This window comes from Motacilla alba, chromosome 3, assembly GCF_015832195.1.
Source record: "Motacilla alba alba isolate MOTALB_02 chromosome 3, Motacilla_alba_V1.0_pri, whole genome shotgun sequence".
Taxonomy (NCBI): domain Eukaryota; kingdom Metazoa; phylum Chordata; class Aves; order Passeriformes; family Motacillidae; genus Motacilla; species Motacilla alba.
Window position 1 is genome coordinate 317245 of NC_052018.1, and position 27936 is coordinate 345180.

At 72.1% G+C, this 27936-nt stretch overlaps 2 protein-coding genes and 1 non-coding gene across 7 annotated transcripts; 1 reads left to right on the top strand and 2 right to left on the bottom strand.

Moving 5' to 3' along the window:
* The first annotated feature begins 7 nt into the window (after positions 1-7).
* On the top strand, positions 8-171 carry LOC119699965. The gene has a single exon (XR_005256613.1). It is a non-coding gene; the product is annotated as a U1 spliceosomal RNA (small nuclear RNA).
* A 351-nt stretch (positions 172-522) lies between these two features.
* MAPRE3 (microtubule associated protein RP/EB family member 3) lies at positions 523-8117 on the bottom strand. 3 transcript variants are annotated; one of them, XM_038133754.1, is made up of 7 exons: positions 7970-8117; positions 2901-3028; positions 2681-2826; positions 2371-2572; positions 1665-1816; positions 1435-1587; positions 523-1250 (listed from the first exon to the last, which is right to left on the bottom strand). In XM_038133754.1, the coding sequence occupies exons 2-7, from the start codon at positions 3019-3021 to the stop codon at positions 1182-1184; spliced, it is 843 nt and encodes a 280-aa protein (XP_037989682.1). In that variant the 5' UTR covers positions 3022-3028; positions 7970-8117; the 3' UTR covers positions 523-1181. The 3 variants fall into 3 exon arrangements, with proteins under 3 accessions (XP_037989682.1, XP_037989679.1, XP_037989680.1); XM_038133751.1 differs by lacking the exon at positions 7970-8117 and adding an exon at positions 5981-6142; XM_038133752.1 differs by lacking the exon at positions 7970-8117 and adding an exon at positions 5981-6119 and having other exon boundaries at positions 2416-2572.
* A 4149-nt stretch (positions 8118-12266) lies between these two features.
* On the bottom strand, positions 12267-27905 carry DPYSL5 (dihydropyrimidinase like 5). Of its 3 annotated transcripts, none has more exons than XM_038132206.1 (13): positions 27614-27744; positions 23068-23332; positions 22018-22176; positions 21266-21445; positions 21127-21195; positions 20925-20969; positions 20742-20817; positions 19313-19469; positions 17667-17808; positions 17079-17221; positions 16786-16993; positions 15010-15178; positions 12268-12753 (listed from the first exon to the last, which is right to left on the bottom strand). In XM_038132206.1, exons 2-13 carry the CDS (start codon positions 23326-23328, stop codon positions 12668-12670), a joined length of 1695 nt encoding a protein of 564 aa, XP_037988134.1. In that variant the 5' UTR covers positions 23329-23332; positions 27614-27744; the 3' UTR covers positions 12268-12667. The 3 variants fall into 3 exon arrangements, with proteins under 3 accessions (XP_037988135.1, XP_037988134.1, XP_037988132.1); XM_038132204.1 differs by lacking the exon at positions 27614-27744 and adding an exon at positions 27809-27905 and having other exon boundaries at positions 12269-12753; XM_038132207.1 differs by lacking the exons at positions 15010-15178; positions 27614-27744 and adding an exon at positions 27809-27905 and having other exon boundaries at positions 12267-12753.
* Between the last annotated feature and the right edge of the window lie 31 nt (positions 27906-27936).

A 27936-nucleotide genomic window follows, 5' to 3' on the forward strand; every position in this document is an offset into this window, starting at 1 on the left:
GGCGGGCATACTTACCTGGCAGGGGAGACACCATGATCAGGCAGGTGGTTTTCCCAGGGCGAGGCTCAGCCCTTGCACTCCGGCTGTGCTGACCCCTGCGATTTCCCCAAATGCGGGAAACTCGACTGCATAATTTGTGGTAGTGGGGGACTGCGTTCGCGCTCTCCCCTGGTCACGCTGGTTAAAGACAGAATCGATTCCCGACTCTCCCGCTCTCCTATTCCTCTCGCTTCCCGGTCCGCAGCGGTTCTGTTCCTCAGGTTCCGTTCCTGTCCCAATGAATCCCGCCCTCCGCCGCCCCTTTCCCCGCAGAGCAGGCGCCAGGGTCGCTCCGGGCTCGCAGAGCCCAGTGAGCCTCTGAAGCCGCTGCCCATCCCGTGTCTCAGCCCGGCCCTCCTCACACGCCGTGCTCCCGGCGCTGACCCAGCTGCGCTCCCGCTTCCCGCGGCTCGGTCAGCGCAGAGGAGCCCCCGGGGCACGAAGGTCACCCCGAGCCCCTGCAGCGACGCCCAGCACGCAGTGTTACCACACGAGTTTATTTAAATAAAACCGAACACAGATGCAGCGTTGCGACCGGAGTGATGGACCAGACAAGCGATGCGACAGGGACGTGGCAGCCGGGGTGCCCTCGCGGTGGCCCACCCCAGCCCCGGCTCCGCGGGGGCCACGGGAGAGGGCCCGCTGCCGTGCCGTGCTGAGCACGGGCCCCCTCTCCGGGACCCCCGTGGCTGCAGGTGCCCCCCGCTGCACTGGGCCGGGCTTTCCTCTTCACCTTCCCGGCGGGCTGAACCAGCACCTCTCTCCTCTGCTCCGTGCTGCCAGGCCGGCGCTCGCTCTGCCACGGGGGTCCCCGAGGGTCCCAGCCCGGCGAGCAGCCCCCGAGGACTCGGCCTCCCTCCTCGCTCTCACCGCGGGCACGCAGGACACCGGGGCGGACGTGGCACTCGCTCACCCCGGGGGGACAACAGAAATAAATATGGGGAGGGGGCGGCGCGGGCCGGGCCCCGGCGCAGCCGCGCTCCTCGCCCGGGGATGTCGGCTGGGGATGGGGATGGCGGCGTCCCCCGGGAGCTGCCGGAGCCCGCCGTGGTGGCGTGTGACGGCGCGGGCGAGGCGCGGGCTCCGACCTCCGACGTCTGTGGCGGGGGCGGCGCGGGGGGCGCGGGGGGCGCGGGCCGGGGCTAGTACTCGTCCTGGTCCTCTGGCGGCTGCTCCTCCAGCTCGTCGTCCTCTGGCGGGGCAAAGCCCTCCTGGGGGGAACAGGGGTGGCACGGGTGGGCACAGCTGGCATGGCACGGGGGCTTTGCCCCCTCCTGGCACCCCACGGAGTGAACAAGGCTGAGACAACTGGGGGGAAGGGGGTCCCTGCCCTCCCAGGGAATCCAGGGAGCGGGACACGGGCTCCAGGGGCGGCCCGAGGCGCCCGGCCCTCACCTCTGTGGCGTAGAGGACGCTGACGATGCCGGTGATGATGGGGCTGTTCTCGTTCTCGTGCTCCTGGCAGATGAGCTCGATGTCGCGCAGTTTGCTGAAGTAGAAATCCCGCTCCTTCTCCAGCCCGTCCACGGTCAGCTTCAGGTCCATCAGCTGCGCGACAGGGGCCGAAACCTTCAGCCCCCGGCGCCGCGGAGCCCCCCCAGCCCCCCGGCAGGACCCGTGCCCACCTGCTGGTTGAGCTCCAGGATCTGCGCGTCCGCCTCGGTGCCGCCGTTGCGGGCGGCGGGCGAGTTTTTCCGTAGGATGCCGCCGGGCACGCCGCCGAGCCGCGCTGGGTTCGGGCTGTTCTTGGGGCCCGTGGGGGAGGTCCTCTGGGGGACTTGACAGCACACGGGGACCAAAGGGTTAATGCCGGCCGGGGGGGCTGCCAGCAGGGACCCCCCCCCTGCATTGAGAGGGGGCAGCAGCCACAGGCAGAGCCCCTGTGCAGAGCCACGGCTCCAGGCTCTCCCACCTCCAGCCTCCCCCCTGCCAATCCTGCCCCCAGCCCTCCAAGGGTGCTCGTGGCTGGTTTGGGGTTCAGCATGAGCTCTCAGGAGGCCCCAGACCTCGAGAGCCCCCACCGGGCCAGCACAGGGAGCCCCCAGTGCCCTTGGGAGCTGCACAGCACGGGGGGAACGGCAGCCAGGGTGGCCTGGGGTGACAAACCAGCCCAGGCCGAGCAGATGGAGGCAGCCGGGATGCCTGTGCTCCGCTCTGGGGGTCCCTGCAGCCCCCGTGGCAGGCAGGCAGGGCAGGGCAGGCAGAGCAGGGCAGGGCAGGGCAGGGCAGGCAGCAGAGCGGGGCACGGGCAGAGGGCAGGGGGGCGCCTGGCCGTGAGCAGCGGGGTGCAGAGGGCGGGGGCAGCGCTCGCCGGGGGGCCCCGGACATTACCTGCAGTGCCAATGGGTTTCTTGGGTTTGTTGTAGATGTGATCACCTGGGTTAGGGGGGGGAGCCACGTCCTGGCCCTGCCGTGCCAGCAGAGGGTTGTACTCCTTCCCGTCGTAGTTGGCGTCAAAGAACTTCTTGAACCACTGGATGAACTCAAAATTGTCCTGGAACTTGCCCTTCACCAGCCTCTCCACCGCGATGATCTGCGGGCACACCGGGGCTCAGCGGGGACGCTCAGCGGGGACGCTGCCACGGGCAGCACGGAGCCCGGGGACTCACCTCCCCGGCCCCCGCCGTCCCCATGCACCTACTTTGTCCACTCCCATCTTCTTGAAGGCGGCCTGCAGCACCTTGAAGTTGTGGATGTACTCGTGCTCCAGCTTGGCCTGGAACTTCACCTTGCGCAGGTGCACGCAGCCGGGGAACAGCATGTCCATGAACTGGCAATAGGCAGCCCCTGCCGGGCCAAGCCACGGTCACGGGGGGCTGGGGGCACCCTGGCGGCGCCCCCCGCGTCCCCCACAAGCCCACCTGAGCAGAGCTGCTCGATCTTGGTGTAGTTGAGCTGCAGGGAGTCGTTGACCCAGGCCAGCATGTCATGGCGGCTCAGGTTCTCGCTGGTCACCGACGTCGAGTACACATTGACGGCCATGCCCCAGCTGCCAGGAGACGGGGGTCACACGGGCACCCCGGGCACCCCGACCCTGCTGCAGGGGCACTGGGACCCGGGGGATGCGGGGTGCCCATCCCACCCAGACCCCAACACCAGGGGCACTGGGACCCAGGGTGCCCATCCCAGCTCTGCTCCAACTCCAGGGGCACTGGGATCCAGGGCATCCATCCCAACTGTGCTCCATCACCAGGGGCACTGGGATCCAGGGCATCCATCCCACCCAGACCCCAACACCAGGGGCACTGGGATTCAGAGCATCCATCCCAACTGTGCTCCATCACCAGGGGCACTGGGATCTGGGGCATCCATCCCACCCAGACTCCAACACCAGGAGCACTGGGACCTGGAGGATGCAGGGTGCCCATCCCACCCAGACTCCACCTCCAGGGGCACTGGGACCCAGAGCATCCATCCCAACTGTGCTCCAACTCCAGGGGCACTGGGACCCAGGGTGCCCATCCCAGCTCTGCTCCAACACCAGGGGCACTGGGACCCGGGGGATGTGGGGTGCCCATCCCACCCAGACCCCAACACCAGGGGCACTGGGACCTGGGGTGCCCATCCCAACTGTGCTCCAACACCAGGAGCACTGACATCCAGGGCATCCATCCCACCCAGACTCCAACACCAGGAGCACTGGGACCTGGGGGATGCAGGGTGCCCATCCCACCCAGACTCCACCTCCAGGGGCACTGGGACCCAGAGCATCCATCCCAACTGTGCTCCAGCACCAGGGGCATTGGGACCCAGGGTGCCCGTCCCAACTGTGCTCCAGCTCCAGGGGCACTGGGATCTGGGGCGCCCATCCCAGCTCTGCTCCAAGGGACAGCAGGGCCAGGCTGCCACCGTGCACCCTGTGGGACCCCCCACTCCAGCTGCACCCCAAGGGACGGCAGAGAGGCGTGAGGGCCCCCAGGAGCCCCGGTGTGGCCCACCTGGCCAGGCGGGGCCCTGCCCTGAACAGGGGCACCCAGGGGAGCCGGGTTTGGGCTGTTGGGTGGGCGCAGAGCAGGATGTGGCTCAGGGGCAGGGGTCCCAGGACGCAGGCACTGTCCAGGGGATGCCAGCACTGCTGAGGGGATGCCAGCACCGCCGAGGGCACTGCCCCAGCGCCCAGGGGCTGCTGCCCGGGCTGGCTGGGCCCACGGGGGCTCCCGGGGGCTGCTGCCCATAAGCAGCTTAGGGCCCCCCTCTCCGGCCCCCGGTGCTGCCTAATCTGCCGGGGCCGGGGCCGGGATCGGGGTCCATTAGAGCAGGGCTTAGAGGGGCAACATCTGCCGGCAGGCAGCCTCCGCCCAGATGGCTGGGGGCTGCAGGACCCCCCGGCTGCAAGGCCGGCGCGGCAGAGCGCAGGGAGCCGCGGCAGGGCGGCGGGCACTGAGCCCCGGTCTCGCCGTCCTGCACGGAATGCTCCAGGGCAGGCACCGGGGCGCGGCCCCATTCACGGGAGCGGGGGTCCCGGTGCTCCCGCGGCCCCCCCGCACGGCAGCGGCGGCAGCGGCGGCGCTAATCCGCTTCCCTGCGCGGCGAGGGGGGCCGCGGGCCCGGGCCAGCTGCCAGGCGGGGGCAGGGGGAGGCGCAGCCCCCTCATCCCCCCCATCTGTGCCGCAGCCCGGGGAATGAGGGGGGCACAGCAGCAGCGCACATCTGCGCCCCGGGGCTGCGGCGCTGCACCCCGGGGTGCTGCCACCTCCCCGGGGCCGTTTTGGGGGGCACAAGGTCCCGGTGGCCGCGGTCCCCCCCGCGTCGGGCACAGCACCACGGTGACTCAGCACCGGCGATGTCGCACGGCCGTAGCCCGTTGAACCCCCTCCGGGTAGCTGAGCCGATCCGGGACCCCCGGGACCCCCAGCCCGCCGTGTCACCGCCCGCAGCCGCGGGGGGGTGTCGGTATTTTTAGCCACCGCCGCAGCAGCTGGAACCGAGGCCCCCGCGCCGCCGCCGCCCCCGCACGGCGAGCTGCGCACCGAGCCGCTGCCGGCACCGGCGGGAGCCGCGGCCCGTCCCGCGCCCGTTTGGCGGCACGGCGGCCGTGGGGCGCGGGCAGGGGTCCCCCCGGGGCTGTCCCCATCCATCGCGCCCCCCTCCCCTGGCTCCGGCGGCGGAGCTGAGTCATGCGCGGCGCCGAGCCAGAGCCGCGCGCACTGCGGTGCCGGTACCGCCGCACCGGGCACGGGGCTGCAGCGCGGCAGCACCGGGCACGGCGAGGAGCAGCTGGCACCCACCCCCCTGCCACCGCCGCCCCTTCCCCAAATAACGGGGCAGCGGCCGGAGCGGGACCCCGCCGTGCCCGGGATGCCCGCGGGACCCGGCGCGGCCGCCCGGGCTCTGCGGCATCCCGCCCGTGGGGCGCTCCGGGGGGACGGGGCAGGGACCCCCCCCGGTTCCCCGGAGCGATGAACCGGGCTGCCACCGCGCCAGCCGCACCTCGAGCCCCGCACACGCCGGCACGCGTGAGAGCGCGGGGGCGAACCCCGACACGCGGGGAGCCCCCCGAGCCCCACCGCGAACCCCGACACGCGGGGAGCACCCCGAGCCCCACCGCGAACCCCGACACGCGGGGGGAGCCGTGACCCCGCCGGGAGCGCCTTGCCCCACCGGGAGAGCCCCGACCCCGCCAGGCACCGGCGCGTCCCGCGGGCGGAGCGGGGACGCCGCCCGGGGCTCCCGGTGCCGCCCAGCCCGTCGCCACCGTCCCGAACGCCCTCCGAGCCCCCGGCGCAGCGCCCCGGTGTAACGGCAGGGCAGCCGGGGCCCGCGGCGCGCTCCGACCCGCCGGGCGATGGACGCGCCCGGGGCCGGGAGCCTCCGGTGCGGCCGGTTCGCCGCCGGCTCTCGCCAAAAAAAACCCGAATAAAAACCAGCAGGGAGCCCGGGCTGCCGGCAGCCGAGAGGAGAGGGGGTGTCCCGGGCGGCCGGCCAGGCGGGGGACGCTTACCGCTGCATTTTAATTGTCCGGGCGGCAGCTGCTAATCACGGCCCGCCGAAGCCCCGGGCGTGCGTCCGTGCCCGTCCCGCGGCGCTGCCGGGGCGCACGCAGAGGTCGTCCGGGCCCGGTCCCACGGCGCGGCCCCCCCGGCCGCTCTGCCCAAACAAACGGGAGCGGAGTGAGGCCGCGGGGCGCCGGCCGAGGGCGGCACCGGCGGCGGGCACCGGGAGCCGAGCGGCACCGCGGTACCGGCGCGAACCGGGCCGCTGCGACCGGCGGCTTCTATTTTGGGAGGCGTCCCGGTGGCTTCTCAAGTGACAAGCGCGCCAGGGGGGTGGCAGACGGCCCGGCGGGGGCCGAGCGCCGTGCCGAGGAGCGGGCGGCGGGCTCGGTGGCCCGGCTGCTGGCGGCGGGGGCCGCTCGCCCACGTTCCCCCCCCGGGGCCGTTCCCCCCACCCCGAGCGGAGCATCCCCGCGCTCCGGTGGGCTGACCGGGGGCCGGCTTCGCCCCGGCTGCATCCCCAGCCCCGTACCGGCTCCGGCCGCGGCGGCAGCGCCCGTCCCGGCCCGCGGCGAGGCAGCGCGGCCGTTCCCGCACCGGGAGCTGGCGGCTCGGCGCCCGCCCGCCCGAATCCCCCCGCCGCGCCGGGCTCCCGCTAACCTAAATAAGCCGGTACGGCGGCGGGAGCATGTGCAGAGCGCCGCGCTCCCCCCGCTGCTGAAATATTAATGCGGGATGAGCCGAGCCGAGCCGGGCCGGGCCGCGCCGGGCGGGGGACAGCGCGCTGTGACACGCCGCCGGGCACGGCTGTCCCCAGCGTCCCCGCAGGCGCCGCGGGAGGCACCGAACGCGCTCACGACATCCCCGGGAGCCCCGGCGCCCGGCGGGGTGTCAGGGACCGGGGCCGCGAGCCCGGCCGCGGCGGGAGGAGCCGCTCGGGAGGCGGGAGATGGGGCTGGCAATCCCGGGAGGAACGGCGGGGCAGCGCGGAGACCGGCCCCGGTGCCATCCCGGCACGGGCGCGTCACTGACAGCGTCACCTCACCGGTGACAGCGTCACCTTACCGGGGACACCGCCGTACCGGTGACGCCGCCACCTTACCAGGGACACCACCGAATCGGGGGCACCGTCACCTTACTGGGCACACCGCCGTACCGGGGACACCGCCACCTTACCGGTGACACTGCCACCTTATCACGGACACCGGCGTACCGGGGACACCGCCACCTTACCGGTGACACTGCCACCTTATCACGGACACCGGCGTACCGGGGACACCGCCACCTCACCGGTGACACTGCCACCTTATCAGGGACACCGCCACCTTACCGGGGACACTGCCGTACCGGGGACACCGCCACCTTAACGGTGACACTGCCACCTTACCGGTGCCACCGCCGCCGCCGTGCCGCCATGAGTGCGAGCACCGAGAGCGCGTCACGCCCGGTGTGTCACGGTGCCAGCCACCTGCGCTCCGCACCGCCACGGCGGCATCGCCCGCGGGACGGCACCGGCGGCGCCGGCAGCGCCCGAGCGGCGGCGGCCCGGGCCGCGCAGGTCTCCGGGTGATGCCCGGTACCGGCGGCGATGCCCGGTGCTGCGCGGGGCCGGAGCCGAGACTGCAGCTCCCGGCGTGCCGTGCCGTGCCGTGCCGTGCCGTGCCGTGCCCGCGGGAGCCGGGGCGCAGGAGCGGCCGCCGCTGAGTCAGGCCGGGCCTCGCCGCCACCGGCCCCGCGGGACCGCCCGGCCCCGCCGCTCCGCCCGCCGCCGTTCGCGGCCCGGCTCCGACCGCTCCATCCCCGGCGTCACCGCACGGACCGCCCCCCTCACCTCGGGACGCTCCATCTCCGGAGGCCCCTCAGGCCTCGCTTCACCGGCTCCCCCGCTCCGCCGCCGCATCCCCGAAGGCCCCGCGGCCCCCCCGGCCGGTGCTGCCGGTGCGGCCGATGTCAGCGGCGCCGCCCGCTCCCTTCCCTGCCCCGCCGCACTCACTCACCGCTCGGCCGCGGCCGCCGCCGCCGCGCTCGCCCCGCTCCGCCGCTCCGGGACCGGCACCGGGACCGGGCCGGAACCGCTGGCACGCACCGCGCCTGCGCCGCCCCCCCCGCGGGCGGAGCCAACCGCCGCGCCCCGCCCCCGCTGCCATGGCAACGCGCGCGACCCCGCCCCCTCCGCGCGCTGGAATGGATCGGGCCACGCCCCCTCCAGTACGGGCGAAGGGCCTGGCCACGCCCCCCTCTGCTGCCACGGCAACGCGCGTGGCCACGCCCCCTCCGCCATGACAACGGACGTGGCCCAGCCTCTGTCGCCATGGCAACGGGCCCGAGCCGCGCCCCCTGGTGGCGGGAGGCGGCTACTGCACCCCCCGAGACCCCGGGGACCCCCGGAGACCCCCAGACACCCCCAGACACCCCAAAAACACCCCCAAACACCTCCAGAGACCCCCAAACACCCCTAGAGACCCCAAACACCCTCACAGCCCCCAAACACCCCCCAAACACCCTCAGACCCCCGCAAACACCCCCCAAACACCCCCAGAGCCCCCCAGACAGCCCCCAAACACCCCCAGAGCCCCCCAAACACCTCCAAAAAACCCTCAGACCCCCCAAACACCCTCTAAACACCCCCCAAACACCCTCAGACCTCCCAAAACACCCCCCAAACACCCCCAGACCCCCCCAAACACCCCTTAAACACCCCCAAACACCCCCAGAGCCCCCCTAAACACCCCCAAACACCCCCCAAACACCCTCAGACCTCCCCAAACACCTCCCAAAGACCCCCAGACACCCTCAGACCCCCCCTTAAACACCTCCCACACACCCTCAGACCCCCCCAAACACCCCCATTAAACACCCCCCCAAACACCCCCAGACCCCCAAACACCCTCAGAACCCTTTAAACACCCCCAGAGCCCCCAGACACCTCCAGACCCCCCCAAACACCCCCCAAACACCCTCAGACCCCCCTAAATACCCCCAGAGCCCCTTAAATACCCTGAGACACCCCCTAAACACCCCCTAAACCCCCCCAGACCCCTTTAAACACCCCCAGACCCCCCCAAACACGGCCAAAACACACTCAGACCCCCCCTTAAACACCCCCAGAGCCCCTGAACACCCTCAGAGCCCAGACACACCCAGTGACACACCCAGAGCCTGTGACACACCCAATGACACACCCAGAGACACACCCAGAGACACACCCAATGACACACCCAATGACACACCCAGTGACACACCCAGTGACACACCCAGTGACACACCCAGAGCCTGTGACACACCCAGACACACCCAGAGACACACCCAGAGCCTGTGACACACCCAATGACACACCCAGAGACACACCCAGAGACACACCCAGAGACACACCCAGAGCCTGTGACACACCCAGAGACACAGACAGTGACACACCCAGAGACACACCCGGTGACACACCCAGTGACACACCCAGTGACACACCCGGTGACACACCCAGTGACACACCCAGAGCCACACCCAGAGACACACCCGGTGACACACCCAGAGTCTGTGACACACCCAGAGCCTGTGACACACCCAGAGCCCCTGTGACACACCCAATGACACACCCGGTGACACACCCAGAGACACACCCAGAGACACACCCAGTGACACAGTCTGTGACACAGCCTGTGACACACCCGGTGACACACCCAGAGACACACCCAGAGCCTGTGACACGCCCAGTGACACACCCAGAGACACACCCAGTGACACACCCAGTGACACACCCAGAGCCTGTGACACACCCAGTGACACACCCAGTGACACAGCCCATGACACAGCCTGTGACACACCCGGTGACACACCCAGAGACACACCCAGAGCCTGTGACACGCCCAGTGACACACCCGGTGACACACCCGGTGACACACCCAGTGACACAGCCAGTGACACACCCAGAGCCTGGGACACACCCAGAGACACACCCAGAGCCCCCCCAGACCCCCGTGTCCCCCCCACCCCCCGTGTTTGTGCAGCTGACACAGGGCCAGCGCCGTGACCCCCCCGTGTGTCACCGTGTCCCCGTGCATGTCACCGTGTTCCCGCGCGTGTCCCCAAAGCCTCACGCACGTCCCACATCCCCTCGTGTTCCATCTCGTGTCCCCATGTGTGTCCCCTCGTGTCCCCATGACCGCCTCAGTGTCCCCGTGTCTCCCCCATGTCCCTGTGTCCCCTCAGTGTCCCCCCGTGTCCCCATGTCCCTGTGTCCCCCTGTGACCCCATGTCAGGGCTCTGTGTCCCCCCCGTGTCCCCATTTCCCCCGTGTCAGGGCTCTGTGTCCCCCCATGTCCCCCCATGTCCCTGTGTCCCTGCATCAGGGCTCTGTGTCCCCATGTCCCCCCGTGTCCCCATGTCCAGTCTCTTCCTGTCCCCAACACAGAGCGGGGGTCCCTCTCCCCCAGGGCTGTGACCGTGGGGTCCCCGCTGCTGTCCCTCTGCTGTCCCCCGTGTCCCTGTCCCCCATGCCCCTGTCCCCCGTGTCCCTGTCCCCCGTGTCCCTGTCCCCCATGCCCCTGTCCCCCATGCCCCTGTCCCCCATGCCCCTGTCCCCCCCAGCCCCAGAGGCCAGGCGGGCTGTCCCCGGTCCCTGTCCCCTGTCGCTGTCCCCAGAGGCCAGGCGGGGCTGTGACCGTGGGGTCCCCCCTGCCGCTGTCCCCTGTCATTGTCCCCAGAGGCCAGGCAGGGCTGTCCCCGGTCCCTGTCCCCTGTCGCTGTCCCCAGAGGCCAGGCGGGGCTGTCCCCGGTCCCTGTCCCCTGTCATTGTCCCCAGAGCCAGGCGGGCTGTCCCCGGTCGCTGTCCCCTGTCGCTGTCCCCAGAGGCCAGGCGGGGCTGTCCCCGGTCCCTGTCCCCTGTCATTGTCCCCAGAGCCAGGCGGGGCTGTGAACGGTCGCTGTCCCCTGTCATTGTCCCCAGAGGCCAGGCGGGGCTGTGAACGGTCTTTAATGAGCACACAACGCGCGGCGGTTCCTACATCGCTACCGGGGGGACAGGGACCCCCCCGGGCCACCGCCCCGACACCTACAGGGACCTACGGGGGCACAGGGGACACGCTGCGACACCCCCCCCCCCCCCAGCGCCGCGGGGACAGGGACCCCCCGGGCCACCCCCCGACACCGACAGGGACCTACGGGGGAGGCACAGGGGACACGGGGGACAGGGCTGTGACACCCCCCAGCAGCGGGGACAGGGACCCCTGGGGGGGGTGGACAGGGACCCCTGTGGGTGACAGGGACCTCTGGGGGTGACAGGGACCTATGGGGGGGGGACAGGGACCCCTGGGTGGGGACAGGGACCCCGGGGGGGGGACAGGGACCACGGGGGGGGGACAGGGACCCCTGGGTGGGGACAGGGACCCCTGGGGGGGGGGGGACAGGGACCCCTGGGTGGGGGACAGGGACCCCGGGGGGGGGACAGGGACCCCAGGGGGACAGGGCTGGGGAGCTGGCAGGGGGGGTGACATGGGAGGGGACCTGGGACCCCACCTGGCAGTGAGCAGTGACCTGGGAGGGGACCCGGCAGGGGAGGGCCTGTCACAGGTGTCACAGGGGTCACAGGGACACGGGACACACGCCTGCAGGTGTGCTGACACCTGCCCAGGGGTTCACCTGTGCACAGGTGTGTGCGAACAGCCCCCGGGCCTGGGCAGGTGTGACACGGTGTGTGACACTGCTGTGTGACCCAGGGGTGTGACACAGGGGTGTGACACAGGTGTCACCCGTGTGTGTGATCCAGGTGTGAGCCAGGTGTGAGCCAGGGGTGTGGCCCAGGGGAGTGACAGGTGTGACCCAGGGGTGTGGCCCAGGTATGACAGGTGTGACCCAGGGGTGTGGCACAGGGGTGTGGCCCAGGGGTGTGACAGGTGTGTGACAGGGGTGTGGCCCAGGTGTGACAGGTGTGAGCCAGGGGTGTGGCCCAGGGGTGTGGCCCAGGGGTGGCACCGCTCGCTGCGGGGCTGGGGGAGCTCAGGGCGGGGGGACGGGGAGCTGCAGGGGTGGGGGCAGGGACGGAGCTTTGGGGCTTTGGGGGGCAGAAATGGGGCGCAGACGGGGGCAGGGAGGGGGGCTGGGGTCAGGGATGGAGATGGGGGTCAGGGATGGAGATTTGGGGTCAGGGATGGGGGACGGAGAGATGGGAATGGGGGGCTGGGGTCGGGCATGGAGCTGGGGGGTCAGGGATCTTGTTTTGCGTCTTGAGGGGCACAGAAATGGGGGTGCAGATGGGGGTTCAGGGGTGGGGGAGAAGAGATGGGAAGGGGGGGGCTGGGGCTGGGATGGAGCTGGGGGGTCAGGGATGGGAATGGGGGCAGGAATGGGACCAGGACGGGGCTCTGCCTCGGGGTGGGGGTCCAGGGCTGGGGCAGAGGGGGGGTCCCCGCGCCTCCCCTACGCTAGTGACACAAACCACTTCGGAGCATTTCCACGTGATGCACAAACAAGTCAAAAATTCACTGATCCAAACCCAACGTGCAAACAGAAAAGGGCCGGGGGTGGGGGGCACCCCCTGCCGCCCCCCGGCCCTCCGCGGCCCCCGCGCACGGCCCCGGCCCGGCCCGGCCCGGCACGGCCCCGCACGGCCCCGCGGCGGCACGGGGAGCCCCGCGGCAGCGGCGCCGGGCCCGGGGGCGCGGGCGGCGGCGCCCGGTGCTCACTCGGGGGACTCGTCCCCGGCTCTACCAGATGCCGCTCGACCGGCCCCCGGGGGGAGCGAGAATCCGGGCCGAGGCTCGCTTTGGAACGTGGTCATCGATCTGAGAACCTGCCGGACACACGGGCGGTCAGCGGGACCGGGGGGCGGGCACAGAGCCGGGACCCCCGCGGCACCCTGGCACCGACTGAGGGGCTGTGAGACCCCCCGGTACCGACTGAGGGGCTCTGAGACCCCCCCGGTACCGACTGAGGGGCTGTGAGACCCCCCGGTACCGACTGAGGGGCTCTGAGACCCCCCCGGTACCGACTGAGGGGCTGTGAGACCCCCCCGGTACCGACTGAGGGGCTCTGAGACCCCCCCTCCCACCGTGGCTGTGCTGCACGGGGACTGACCAATGGTGACCAATGGTGACCAATGGTGACCAGCACTGACCAGCACGGACCAGCACTGACCAGCACTGACCAGCACTGACCAGCACTGACCAATACTGACCAGCACTGACCAGCACTGACCAGAACGGACCAGCACGGACCAGCACTGACCAGCACGGACCAACACTGACCAGCACGGACCAACACTGACCAGCACTGACCAACACTGACCAGCACTGACCAGCACTGACCAGCACTGACCAGCACGGACCAACACTGACCAGCACTGACCAACACTGACCAGCACTGACCAATACTGACCAGCACTGACCAGAACTGACCAGCACGGACCAACACTGACCAGCACGGACCAGCACTGACCAGCACGGACCAGCACTGACCAGCACGGACCAGAACTGACCAGCACTGACCAGCACGGACCAACACTGACCAGCACGGACCAGCACTGACCAGCACGGACCAACACTGACCAGCACTGACCAACACTGACCAGCACTGACCAATACTGACCAGCACTGACCAGCACTGACCAGCACTGACCAGCACGGACCAGAACTGACCAGCACGGACCAGCACTGACCAGCACGGACCAGCACTGACCAGCACGGACCAGAACTGACCAGCACTGACCAGCACGGACCAACACTGACCAGCACGGACCAGCACTGACCAGCACTGACCAACACTGACCAGCACTGACCAGCACGGACCAGCACTGACCAACACTGACCAGCACTGACCAGCACTGACCAGCGCCTCCCGCAGCCCTGCCTTGTGCCCGCGCTGACCTCCAGGTCCCCCCCGCCGTGCCCGGGAGCCAGCGCTGCCGGTGCCAGCGGAGCCCCGAGCGGCGCGGGGAGGGGGCAGCACCGCGCCGGTGCCCCCCACACCACCCCCGGTGCCCCCCACACCGCCCCCGGAGCCCCCCACACCGCCCCGGTGCCCCCCACACCGCCCCCGGAGCCCCCCACACCGGCCCCGGTACCCCCACACCACCCCCGGTGCCCCCCACACCGCCCCCGGTGCCCCCCACACGGCCCCGGTGCCCCCACACCGCCCCCGGTGCCCCCCACACCGCCCCGGTGCCCCCCACACCGGCCCCGGTACCCCCACACCACCCCCGGTGCCCCCCACACCGCCCCCGGTGCCCCCACACCACCCCCGGTGCCCCCCACACCGCCCCGGTGCCCCCACACCGCCCCCGGTGCCCCCCAGCGCAGCCACGCGGCGCACGGTGCCCGGAGGGGGGGCGCGGGCTGGGGGCACCCCCTGCTCTGCCACGGGACAGGGGGGGCGTGGGGAGGGCTGGGGTACCCCGGGGGGACCCTGCAGGGGGACAATGGGGACAGCCCGGAGCGGGGGGGATGGCGGGACGCCCTGCGGTGGCACCGGGAGCGCCCCGGGAGGTGGCGGGGGGCGATGGGGACACGCAGGGGGGTGGCGGGGGGCGATGGGGACATCCCCCGGGGGCGATGGGGACATCCCGGGAGGTGGCGGGGGGGGGCGATGGCGGGGGACATCCCCCGGGGGCGATGGGGACACGCAGGGGGGGTGGCGGGGGGCGATGGGGACAGCCCGGGGGGCGATTGGGACACGCCGGGAGGTGGCACGAGGCGATGGGGACACCCTGGGAGGTGGCGGGGGACAATGGGGACATCCCGGGGGGTGGCGGGGGACAATGGGGACACCTCGGGAGGTGGCGGGGGGCGGTGGGGACATCCCGGGGGGTGGCGGGGGACAATGGGGACACGCCGGGGAGGTGGCGGGAGGCGATGGGGACAGCCCGGGGGGTGGCGGGAGGCGATGGGGACAGCCCGGGACGTGGCGGGGAGCGATGGGGATACGCTGGGAGTTGGCGGGAGGTGATGAGGACAGCCCGGGGGGTGGCGGGAGGCGATGGGGACAGCCGGGGCGGTGGCCGAAGGCAGCGGCGGGGGCTGCGGGCTCGCCCCGGCGCCGGGCCCGCTCTTACCGGACAGGCTGAAGCTGGACTCGTGCAGGTCCCTCATGCCCCCGTGCCGCGTGGCCGGCCGGGTGGGCGTATCGGCCAGCGGCGTCCCCGTCTCTTTTTTGCCGGCGTGCACCACCACGGCCACGTCCCCCAGGTACGGGGTGCGGTCCACGCCGCGCAGCTTCAGACTCTGCCGGGAGCGAGAGACAGCGGGGAGAGCCTCAGCCGCGGGCCGGGCGGCGGATCGGGGCATCGGGGCATCGGGGGATCGGGGCATCGGGGGATCGGGGGATCGGGGGCAAGGGCCGGGCAGGCTGCGGCTGGGGAGGGGGCGCTCGGAGAGGAGCTGGGCGGGCTGGGGGGGTCCCGGGGCGAAGCAGAGCGGGGCAGGAGCAGGGGAGGGGGAGCTGGGTGGCCCTGGCAGAGCAGCCCCTGGCCCCGTCCCCCCAGCGAGCCGAGCTGAGCCATGCCAAATCAAGCCAAGCCAAACCAAGCCGAGCCAAATCAAGCAAAGCCAAACCGAGCCGAGCCATGCCGAGCCGAGCCAAACCCATGCAATGCCCTGTGCCCCCGCCCTGGCACCCAGAGCTCCCGGCAAGCGCCCCAGTGCTGGCCAAGATCTTCCTGTGAGCTGCCCCCTTCCCTCGCAGTGTCACACCACGCTGTCCCCAGCCTGTCCCCCGCTGCCACAGCGCGGCACGGGGGGTGCCCAGCGGCAGGGAGTCCCGGGTGTCACTGCTGGACAGCCCCAGCCAGGCGTGTCCCTGTCCCTGGGCACAGCCGGGGCAGGGGCACGGCGAGCCCCGAGGGCCAGCACGCGCCCTGGAATGGCCACGGGCCACGCACGCGTGGGGACGAGTGTCCTCCGGCAGTGCCACTGTGCTGGCAAGGAGCCGGGGCAGCGTCCTGTGCCACACACGGAGCCGCAGGGACCCTGCGCCGCGCTCCTGGCACGGCGTGGCATCGGCCTGGCACAGAGCGCCTCTGGCACTGCCACTGTCCCCAGCACGGTGCAGCCCGGTCCCTCACCGTGGCATTGCCACAGCACAGCCACGGCATGGCCATGGCACAGCCACGGCACTGCTCTGGCACGGCCATGGCACAGCCACCACTCTAGCACAGCCATGGCACAGCCACGGCACTGCTCTGGCACAGCCACGGCACTGCTCTGGCACAGCCACGGCACAGCCACGGCACTGCCACCACTCTAGCACAGCCATGGCACTGCTCTGGCACAGCCACAGCCATGGCACTGCCCTGCACGGCCATGGCACAGCCACGGCACCACTCTGGCACATCCCTGGCACAGCCACGGCACAGCCACAACTCTAGCACAGCCATGGCACCGCTCTGGCATGGCCACAGCACAGCCACCACACCACTCTGGCACAGCCCTGGCATGGCCACGGCATGGCCATGGCACCGCTCTGGCACAGCCACAGCCATGGCATGGCCACAGCACCACTCCGGCACAGCCATGGCACCACTCGGGCACAGCCACAGCCCTGGTGTGGCCATGGCACTGCTCTGGCACAGTTGTGGCACAGCCATGGCCTTGGCAGCGCTCTGGCATGGCCATGGCACTGCTCTGGCACAGCCATGGCACCACTCTGGCACAGCCACAGCCACGGCATGGCCATGGCATTGATCTGGCACAGTTGTGGCACAGCCACAGCCTCGGCACTGCTCTGGCATGGCACCGGCCCCGCTCTGGCACGGCCCCGGCCCCGCTCTGGCACAGCCGTGGCCCCACTCTGGCCCTGCTCTGGCCCGGCCCCGGCGGCGCTGCCCCCGTACCTTCTCGCGCTGCACCAGTTTCTTGTAGGCCACGTCGGGGAAGGAGCGCAGCGGGCAGAACTTGCCGGTGCCCTCGGCGCACATGAAGACGCCGTTCTCGTAGACCACGCGCCCGCGGCTGATGGTCACCAGCGGCACGCCGTGGCACCGCATGTTCTCGTACAGGTTGATGTCCCCGCCCTGCACCTGGGTGCTGGCAGACACCGTCCTGGCCGGGGCCACGGGGCCCTCAGTGGCTGCGGGGGGCTCAGGGAGCCGTCCCCGGCCGTCCCCCCAGCACGGGCTGCACCTACTTGGTGGCCTCGGGGTCCCAGACCACGACGTCGGCGTCGGCCCCGGGGATGATCCGGCCCTTGCGGGGGTACAGGTTGTGGATCTTGGCGGCGTTGGAGCTGGTCACGGCCACAAAGCGGTTCTCATCCATCTTGCCCCCCACCTGCCGCCGCAGCGCGGGTCAGCAGGTGCGGGCTGTGTCCCTGCCTGCCACCCCAAAATCCCCCCAAAATCCCAGGCCATCTGGGGGTCAGCATGTGCGGGCTGTGTCCCCCCCAGTCCCCCCAAAACCCCAAGCCAGCTGCGGGGTCAGGTTGTGCAGGCTGTGTCCCTCCATCACCCCCCAGTCCCCCCCAAAATCCCAGGCCAGCTGTGGGGTCAGCATGTGCGGGCTGTGTCCCTCCCTGTGCCCTCCCTGTCACCCCAAAATCCCAGGTGAGCTGTGGGGTCAGCATGTGCGGGCTGTGTCCCTCCCTGTCACCCCAAATCCCAGGCCAGCTGGGGGTCAGGATCCCCGCCAGGCCAGCTCTGGGGAGCTCGTTGCCCTCTGAGCACCCCTGGGGTGTCCCACCCAGGGGCCCCGGCCAGCCGGGCCGGCCGTGCCGTACCACGCCGCGCTCCCAGATGATGTTCATGCGGTCCTGCACCCCGCTGACGCCGTGCGGGATCTTGGTGAAGTCCTCCTTGCCCATGGCCTTCTGCTTGGTGCTGAAGGGCCGGTGGTCCGAGGCCACGATGTTCAACGTGTCGCTGTGGGGGACGGAGCAGCGTGAGGGACGGCACTGCCCGGGCGGCCCGGGGTGCCCGGGGAGCCCAGGACTCAGGGAATGGGGTGCCCCTGCCGTGGGGTGCCCAGGACTCAGGGAATGGGGTGCCCCTGCTGTGGGGTGCTCAGGACTCAGGGAATGGGGTGCCCCTGCCGTGGGGTGCTCAGGGAGCCCAGGACTCAGGGAATGGGGTACCCCTGCCGTGGGGTGCCCAGGACTCAGGGAATGGGGTGCCCCTGCTGTGGGGTACCCGGGGAGCCCAGGACTCAGGGAATGGGGTACCCCTGCTGTGGGGTGCTCAGGACTCAGGGAATGGGGTACCCAGGGAATGGGGCACCCAGGGAATGGGGTGCCTGGAGAACAGGGTGCCCAGGGAGTGAGATGTGGGAATGGAGCACTCAGGGAATGGGGTACCCAGGGAATGGGGTGTCCCTGCCATGGGGTGCCTGGGGAGCTCAGAGCCCAGGGAACGGGGCACCCACACCATGGGGTGCCTGGAGAACGGGGTGCCCGGGAAAAGGAGCGCCGTGCAGGGAGGGGGTGAGGGGAGCACCCAGAGCCCGGTGCTCAGCCCAAGTGCAGCCCCCCCAGAGCGTGTCCCCAGGGGTGCGCAGTGGCCAGTGAGGCACACAGAGCCCCAGGCCCACCCTGTGGGGTGCCCAGAGGGGGGGGTGCCTCGAGGCCACAGCACCAGGGCAGCACAGCTGGACAGCCTGGCACCCGGGAGGGACACCTGGCTGCGCCCGGACGGCACTGGCAAGAAGCTGGCACAGACGGGGTGCCCTAGGGCAGGGACGACGTGCCTGGGGCAGGCAGGGGTGCTTGGAGCAGGGATGGGGTGCCCAGGGCAAGCAGAGGTGTCCGGGGCAGAGAAGGGTGCCCGGGGCAGGGACGGGGTGGGGCAGAGGAAGGGACGGGGTGCCCGAGGCTGGTAGAGGGGCCCAGGGCAGGAACGGGGTTCCTGGGGCAGGGATGGGGTGCCCGGGGCAGGGATGGGGTGCCCTGGGACAGGCAGAAGTGCCTGTGGCAGGCAGGGGTGCCCTGGGGTAGGCAGGGGTGCCTGGGACAGGGATGGGGTACCTGGGGCAGGCAGGGGTGCCCTGGGGTAGGCAGAGGGGCCTGGGACAGGGATGGGGTGCCTGGGGCAGGGACGGGGTGCCTGGGGCATGGATGGGGCACCCTGGGGCAGGGATGGGGGTGCTTGGAGCAGGGACGGGGTGCCCGGGGCAGGGAGAGGTGCCCGGGGCAGGGACGGGGTGCCTGGGGCAGGCAGGGGAGCCCGGGGCAGGGTTGGGGAGCCCGGGGCAGGGAGAGGTGCCCGGGGCAGGGAGAGGTGCCCGGGGCAGGGATGGGGTGCCCGGGGCAGGGTTGGGGAGCCCGGGGCAGGGAGAGGTGCCCAGGGATGGGGTGCCCTGGAACAGGGACGGGGTGCCCGGGGCAGGGAGAGGTGCCCGGGGCAGGGACGGGGTGCCCGGGGCAGGTCTCACTTGGCGAGCAGGCTCATGAGGTAGGCAGAGGTGTTGGTGTCGAGGCGCAGCGGCGGCACGGTGACGTAGGCGGCGGCGTGGAACCAGTCCTGGTGGTAGTAGTGCAGCCCGGTGAGCGTGGCGTGCGCCGTGGTGGTCTCCGCGTAGACCACCTTCCCTGCGGGGGCACACGCGTGGGACACGGCCGGGGGGCACACGGGGGGGCACCGCCCCTGGCAGCGGGCCCGCGTTCCAGCGGGGCAGAGCCCTGAGTGTCCCCCGCGTGCTGAGCTGTGCGACCTGTGCGTGACCCGCGTGTGTCCCCTGTGTGTCCCCTGTGTGCTCACGTGTGTCCCCTGTGTGTCCCCTGTGTGTGCCCTCTGTGTCCCCTGTGTGCTCAGGTGTGCGACCTGTGCGTGACCCGTGTGTGTCCCCTGTGTGTGCCCATGTGTGTCCCCCGTGTGCTCACATGTGTGTCCCCTGTGTGTCCCCTGTGTGCTCAGGTGTGTAACCTGTGTGTGACCCGTGTGTGACCCATGTGTGACCCCTGTGTGCTCACATGTGTGTCCCCCGTGTGCTCAGCTGTGCGACCTGTGCGTGACCCGTGTGTGTCCCCTGTGTGTGCTCACATGTGTCCCCTCTGTGTCCCCCGTGTGCTCAGCTGTGCGACCTGTGCGTGACCCTGTGTGCTCACATGTCCGCGCTCATGTGTGTGTCCCCTCTGTGTCCCCTGTGTGTCCCCTATGTGTCCCGTGTGTGACCTGTGTGTGCTCATGTGTGTCCTGTGTGTCCCCTGTGTGTGCTCACGTGTGTCCACTGTGTGTGCCCCCTGTGTACGAGCAGAACTGGGGCCCAGGTGTGCTCACCTGTGCAAGGGCATGGCCCCACAGGTACACACCTGAGTTCCTGTGCCCGTGTGTCTGTCTGTTCCCATGTCTGTCTGTGCCCGTGGGTCTGTCTGTGTCCATGGGTCTGTCTGTGTGTCTGTCCATGCCCGTGTGTGTCGGTCCATGTCCATTTGTCCGTCCGTGCCCGTGTCTGTGTGTCTGTCCATGCCCATGTGTCTGTCTGTGCCCATATCTGTGTGTCTGTCCGTGCCCGTATGTCTGTCCGTGTGTCTGTCCGTGCCCATGTGTCTGTCCGTGTGTCTGTCTGTGCCTGCGTGTCTGTCCGTGTGTCTGTCCGTGTGTCTCTCTGTGCCTGTCTGTCTGTCCGTGTGTCTCTCTGTGCCTGTGTGTCTGTCCATGTGTCTGTCCGTGTGTCTGTCCGCGTGTCCCTCTGCACGCCCGCAGCCCCACAGTCCGTGCCCATCCCCTCCCAGCCCAGCTGTGAGCCGCGCCACTGGCGATCCCTGTACCCCCAGGGTGCCCCTTGCCCACGCATGGGCTGGGGGGGCGGTCCCCCCATGTCCCCCCCGTGTCCCCCCCGTGTCCCCCCCCGTGTCCCCTACCCTGCATCTTGGCGGCGGCGATGACATCCCCTGCGGACATGCTGGAGACGTTCACCAGGTACACGGGGCAGTGGGTCTGCGGAGAGGGGGTCAGTGGCGCTCCCCAGCCCCCCGAGGGGGGCGCGGGGACCCCCAGGGGACGGGGACAGCCACCCGCGGGCGGGCCACGCTCGGCCCACTCACCCGGTTGGCGATGGTGATGACACGGTGCGTGGCCTCGGCCTCCAGCTGCGGAGAGAGCCGGCGGTGACACGCGTGACGCGCGGCGGCGGCACCGACGGGCGGGTGGGTGACGCGGGGACGGGTGGTGGCGGCCGCGCGGGTGTCCCGGGCCGTGCCAGCCGCGCCCCACGCCGCCGCTGCGGCGTCACCCGCCATCACCTACCTCCTCGGGCCGGCTGATCTCGATGCCCTCCGGCCCCGTGATGCCCAGATCCAGAGCTTCCTTGGCTCCCTGGGGAATCGGGGGGGTCAGGGTGGCCCGGCTGGGTGCCCCGCGCCCCCCGCCCCTGCCCTGCCCTCACCTCGGCCACCAGCTCGCCGTTCTCGGCGTGCACGCGGGCGATGGCGCCGATGTCGCGGCAGGCGCGCAGCACCTGGTAGAGCTCGCTGTCCCGCAGCATGTACAGGTCCTTGTAGGTCATGAACATCTGGAAGGAGTTCACCCCCTTCTCCCGCACCAGCGTCTCCATCTCTGCCTTCACCTGCACCGGGAGAGGGGGTCAAGGTGGGGCCTCACCCCCCCGAGGGGCCCCGGCCACCCCCTGGGCACACGGGCCGCGGGTTTGTGGGTGGCGCGGGGAGCGGCAGATGCTGGGGGGCAGCAGAAGGGATTTTCCTGCCCCCGGGGGGTGCCCCGGCTCTGCCGGGAGGGGGCTCAGGGCTGGGGTGTCCCTGCAGCACAGCCGGGAGCCAGCTCTGATCCCAGCGCAGCAGCTTGGAGGGGATTGAGGGGCTGAGCGTGGGGTCTGCTCGCCAGTCCCGCCTGCCGCCCCCACGGGGGTCACGCTGCGGGCTGGGGTCCCCCCCAGGCTGGGAGCACAGCCCTGGGCCCCCTGCCCCCCTCCACCGAGCAGCAGCAGCGCCTCCCCTGCCCCAGCGAGGGGCTCAGCCCCGCAGGCACCCCTCGCCCCGGGGCACCCCTGCCCCGCTGAGCCCGGCTCAGGGCAGCTCAAAAGGCATCCTGGGGGCTCAGCCCACCCCCCGGGCAGCTAATGGGATCAGCGGGGCCGGGAATTAGCCCCGGCAGCTGCTCCCGGAGCCGCGCCAGCCTCACCTTGGGCGCCCACCAGGTGATGCCCATGTGCAAGGCGTAGTCGCAGCACACCTTGGGGTCGGCCAGGCTGCGGCACTTCTCGTAGGCGTCCAGCAGCGACGTCTCCTTGTCGGGCAGGACGTGCCCGATGATCATCGTCGTGCCCCCCACCAGCGCCGCCTGCACAGGGGGCACGGGGGCCGCGGTGGGGGATCAGGCTTCATCCCCAGGGTTCACCCGGGCTGCCCTGCCCGGAGCCAGGTGAGCTCCCAGGTGCTCCCGGGCTGGGGCGGGCGCTGCCCCCAGCCACGTTTGGGGGTCCCGGGTGCAGGCAGGGCCCCCTGCATCCCCCCGGCCCCACCGATGGCTGACCCTCCGCAGCAGCACATCTGGGCGCACGGCACATCTGGAGAGCCCCATCGCCGCCCCCCCCCAGCCCAACCAGTGGATTTGGGGTGCTGAGGGAGCCGGCAGCCCCCCGGCACAGAGCCCCGCGGGGAGCCCCCCCTCGGCGGCAGCGTGGGCGGCTGCGGCACTGCCGCTGTCCCCGGCTCACCCCGCCCCGCTAATCCCCAAAGCTCCTTTGCCCATCGGCCCTCTCGGGAGGCGCCGGCCTGGTGCCACGAGGCGGGTGACAGTGACACGCAGCGGGCCTGGCATGCGGCGCCCGTGGGCATCGCACAGCGCCCTTCCCTCCAGCACAGCGCCGAGCCGCCTGCCCGGCGACAAGGGACAGCCTGGGGACAGCCCGGGGACAGCGCGGGGACAGGCACGGCCAGCGTGGGCCTGGCACAATGGCCGCTCTGTGTGGGCGCTGGGGACAGCGGGACAAGCTGCAGGGACAGTCCTGGGCTGGCCCTTGACGCTCGCAGGCAGCAGCACCCGGCACACAGTGCCACCGGCCGCCCGGGCTGGCGCAGGCTGCCACGGCCCCGGCGCGGGGGGGAAGGATGTCACAGCGACGGACGGGGACACGGGGACAGGCGGTGCCACCACGCCACACCGCTGGGACGCCCGGCGGGCTGAGAGCCGCCGGCAGGGCAGGGCAGGGCAGGGCCGGCTCGGGGCTACCTTGGTGCCGTGGTAGAAGTCATCGACGCAGGTGGCGTTCATGAAGGTCTGGTGGAAGTGGGTGCTGGTGTCGATGCCGCCCGGGATGACGAGCTTGCCCGTGGCGTCGATGACCTTGGCGCCGCCGGGGATCATCAGCTCGCGCCCCACTTGCTGGATGATGCCGTTCTCGATGTAGACGTCGGCCTCCAGCGTGCAGTCGTCGTTGACCACCTTGCCCCCCTTGATGAGGATCCGCATGGTGGCCGCGTTGGCCATCATGGTGCTGCGGGGCACAGGCGGCAGCGCGGTGACCACCGGCACCCCGCCCCGGGGCTGGGGGGCACCGCCGTGCCCACCCTGGCCGGGGGTGCCCGGGGCGGGCAGGGCTGGGCCCCGCAGCCGCGCAGCCCGCACGGGTGTGGATTATCCCGGGAAATCCGTGCAGGGGAGGGGCTGGCACGGGATAGGGGCTGCCTCCCTGCCCAGAGCCCCGAAATTATCCCGGGAAATCCGCGCAGAGGAGCTGGGGCTGGCACGGGACAGGGGCTGCCTTCCTCCCCACAGCCCTGAAATTATCCCGGGAAATCCGCGCAGAGGAGCTGGGGCTGCCTCCCTGCCCAGAGGCCTGCAACTGCGCATCCCGCACGGGCCGTGGCTGTGGATTATCCCGGGAAATCCACGCAGGGGAGGGGCTGGCACAGGGTTGGGGCTGCCTCCCTGCCTGGAGCCCTGAAATTATCCCGGGAAATCTGCACAGGGGAGGGACTGGCACGGGACAGGGGCTGCCTCCCTGCCCAGAGCCCTGAAATTATCCCGGGAAATCTGTGCAGAGGAAGGACTGGTATGGGGCTGGGGCTGCCTCCCTGCCCAGAGCCCCGAAATTATCCCGGGAAATCCACGCAGGGGAGGGGCTGGCACGGGACAGGGGCTGCCTCCCTGCCCGGAGCCGCGCTCCAGTGACTCCGGGCTGCACCCGGCCAGTGCCACCCCGCTGCAGACCCTGAGCAGCGCTGCCAGAGCCCAGCCCTGCCGCCCTCCACTGCCGGTGCCACCTGTGCCGTGGGGACGCCGCTGGGTGTCCCCGCAAAGCGACAGCACCCTCACCTGGGGCAGGCTGCCCACCTCGTCCCTGCGAGTGACCGGGACTGGCACGGACAGCACCGGGGCTGGCGTCACCCTCTGCGGGCTCTGCCCACCATGAGGTGCCGGCTCCGCCGGGGACCCCCGCACCGCCGGAGCCCCCGCAGCGAGGGGCATCCCCAGACGCGATCAATGAATCCTTCGGTGAAGGTCAAACACCATCGACCCGCCGGAGCAGCGACAGCGCGTGCCAGCTGTGCCCACCCGGGACCCCTCCACCACACAGAGCCCCAGGGGCAGCGTGGGGCGCTCTGGCACGGCGCTGGCACGGGGCAGCGCGGTGGGAACGGCCCCTGGTGCCCAGCCAGCCCCGGGACAGGCCCGCTGGGGCCAGAACTGAGCCACGAGCACAGGCTGCTGCTGCTGCTGGGGACAGGGACCTGCTGCCGGGGGGTGTCTGCCGCTGCCACGGTGGCCTCGGGAGGGTGCTGACACCCGGACAGGGCTCTGAAGGGACTGTCCCGAGCTGTGCCAGGCACCTCCAGCACCTGCTGGGCAGCAAATGGCTCCTCAGGCCGGCAGGAGCCCCGGTGGCGGCGAGGCTGGGCCGGCAGCTGGGCATTCCCGGGCCAGGGGCCACCGCAGCTGCAGGGGTGGGGACAAGGGGCGTTCCCGGGGACCACCGCTGCACTGGGGGGGGCAGCTCTGCCCCGGGGTGATCCCGGTGCCAGCTGGCGCCTTGTCCTGGTGCCCTCACCTCGGCACAGAGCAGCAGCAGCAGCAGCTGCCGGGGTCCCCCCTCGGGAATGTCACCGGCATGCACAGCCGTGGCGCTGCTCAGGAGCCCCCCCGGGGGACCGGGGCGGGGTGGCAGTGTGGCAGTGGCCTCGCGCGGCGTGCCAGGCCGCTGTGGCACGCTGGGCACTGGCACCCAGAGGTCTGGTGGCCGCAGCTGCCCCTGCTGCACCCAGCTCTGCCCCACCTGAGGGCTGTGCTGGGGACACCCGGAGCTACACCCGGGGGGGACAGGAACACGGGGCCACCCCAGGCAAGGACCCACACCGACATCAGCAACACGATGCCGGGGCAGAGATCGTCCTCGGTGGGGTGACACCAGAGGGGACGAGCAGGTGCCCACGGGGGGCACACTGGCCCTACGATGCCACCCCATCCACACCACCCCGTTATCCCTGGGAGCCCAGGGCAGGGCAGGGCCGGGCAGGAGACGCAGGAGGGGCGCGGGGAGGGGTGGCAGGGCGCAGAGGGGGCGTGGGGGAGGCGGCACGTGGCACCCCGAGATGAAAGCGGGCTGCGCTGACGGATCTGGAGCGCGGCTGGCAGCGGCGCCGCAGCCCCGGGCACCGTCACGCCCCGTGGCACCGGGGATGTGGGGCTGGCGAGGGGACGCGGCGTGGCAGGGCCACGAGCGTGGGCAGGCCGCTGTGCACAGCGAGGAGCTGGCAGCCGCACGCGCTGCCCGTGGCCACCGTGGAGCCACCCACGTGCTGCCACCACGCTGCCCTTGTGCCGCCGCTCAGGCTCCTTCCCCACCCTGCCAGCCACCCCTGGCGCTGCCCTGATGTCCCCACGTCACCAGGCCCGTGCCCGGCACGGGATGCCCACAGTGGCACGCCTGGCACACCAGTGCTCCCATTTCACTGCCCCCCACATCACACCCAGCCCCCCAGCTCACACCAGCGTCCCCAGCTTCAGCAGTGACCCCCAGCTCAGATTGAGCATCCCCGGGGGCTCCGTGCCTCTGTGCCCCGGCCCGCAGCGCCAGCCCCGGTGGCTCCGGGGCTCTCCGGCCAGCCGCTGCGGCGTGGTGGCACAGCCAGCACCGGCCGGCGCTGGCCAGAGGCTCCTGCCAGACAACGGGCTCCGAGCAGGGCACAGCCGCAGCGCCGGCGCCGGGGGGGCGCGGGCAGCACCGCGGGGACCCCCGCCCAGCCCGCGCCGCAGCCCCGGCTCGGCCGGCTCGGCGGGCGGGGGTCGCTCCCCGGCACACAAAGCGGCGCGGCCCTTCGGGGGGCTCGCGGCCCCCCCAGCCGGCGCCGCCGGCTGCCGCGGGGACAGCTGTGACCCCGGCAGGACAAAGGGACCCCGGGCCCGGCGGGGGCCGCCGCGGGCACCTGTTGGGGTCGGGGCGGCCGCCGGGCCCGGCCTTTGTGCGGGGGCTGCCGCATTGTGCGGCGCGCCGAGCCCGGGGGGCCGCCGCCGCCCCCCGCTTTTGTCTGCGCCGGCGAGACCCCGGCACCCACCGTGCCCGACCCCACCCCGCCGGCGGGGGCTCCCCTTTGTCACGCCGGCCTCGGCGACCGCCACTCCGGTGGCACCGACCCGCCGCCGCCGCTGCTCGTCCCCGGCCAGAGGCGGCGGCTGGGTGGGCATCGCTCTCCGCCCGAGAGATGCCCCGGCGGGGGGGGCGCAGCACGGCCCCCGGCCCTGCCCCGGCTGCTGTCGCTGTCCCGCTGCCGGGGCCCCGCCGCCCGCCCCCGGCCGGGAGGAGCTGCGGTGTCACCGAGCCGCCGCCCCGGGCGGGACCGGGGTTCGCCATGGGCGGCAGGAGGATGCTCCGTCAGAGCCGCCACCGCCGAGCCGCGGTGCTGCGGGCGGTCCTTGTCCCCGCGGGCACCTTGGCCCGGCCCGGCCCGGCCCGGAGCGGGCACTGCGCGGCCACGCCCGAGCGGGCGCGGGGCGCTGCGGAGGGTCCCGGCGCAGGCGGGGGGGACACCGGGGGGTCCCATTGCCGCTCCCAGGGCCCCGTCCCCCCCCGGCGCTGACCCGCAGGGCACTGCGGCAGGAGGCCGGAGCGGCGGGCACCGACACCGGGCTGCCGCCGCACGGGGGGGGCCGGGCCGGGGGTCCCCCCGGAGAGCCGGGCCGGCCCCGGTGCGGGGCGCTGGGCCGGGCCCGGGCGGGGCTCGGGGGCGGCGCCGCTGCCGCGGGTCCCCGGAGCGGGATGCGGGGCGTGCGGGGGGTCCCCGTGCGGGGTCCGGAGGCGCGGGGGGTCCCGGTGCCGCCGGCCCGGGGCGGCTCCGCAGACAAAGCCCGGGGCCGCCCAGCACAAAGGATGCTCCGAGCCGGGGCGGGGCCGCCCGGGAGACCCGGCGGAACAATGAGCCGGGCCCGGGGGGACCCCCGCCGCCCCTCGCCCCCCGCGGCCCCGCCGCCCCGGGGTCCCCGCTCCGCCGCGCCCCGCGCACCTGCTGCTCCGCCGCCCATCGCGACAGAGCGCCGAGAGGGACCCGGGCCCGTTCGAGGACGGGCAGCCGTGCCCGGCATCACACCCCGCCGAGGCGACCCCCTCGCGCTGTCGCGACACCATCGCCTGTCGCGACAGGTGTGTCGCCATGGGTGGGCGGCGGCCGCGTAGAGCTTTTCTGCCCGGCGATACCCCGCGGAGCGCCCCGGGCGGGGATGGCGGGGCGCTGCCCTCCATCCTCGCCCGTCGGTTCACTCGCGCCTGTCGAGACACACGCACCTGTCGCGATTGTCCAACCCGTCGCGATAACGAGCCAGCCGCGCAGGAGCGGCGAAAGAAAAGCCAAGCACGGTCCGGCACGGTCCGGCCTGGCTCAGCCCGGCCCGGCCCGGCCCAATCCAATCCAACCCAATCCAACCCAATCCAACCCAATCCGGCCCGGCCCGCCCGCGCCCCGCCCGGCCCCGCCGGTACCTCCCGCTCCGGTGCCGCTCCCGGTGCCGCTCCGGCCGCGATCGCCTCTCACCCGAACCTGCGCCGCGGGGGCGGGGCCTGGCCGCGCCCGGACCAATCGCCGCCCGCCCTGCCGCCGGGGGGGCGGG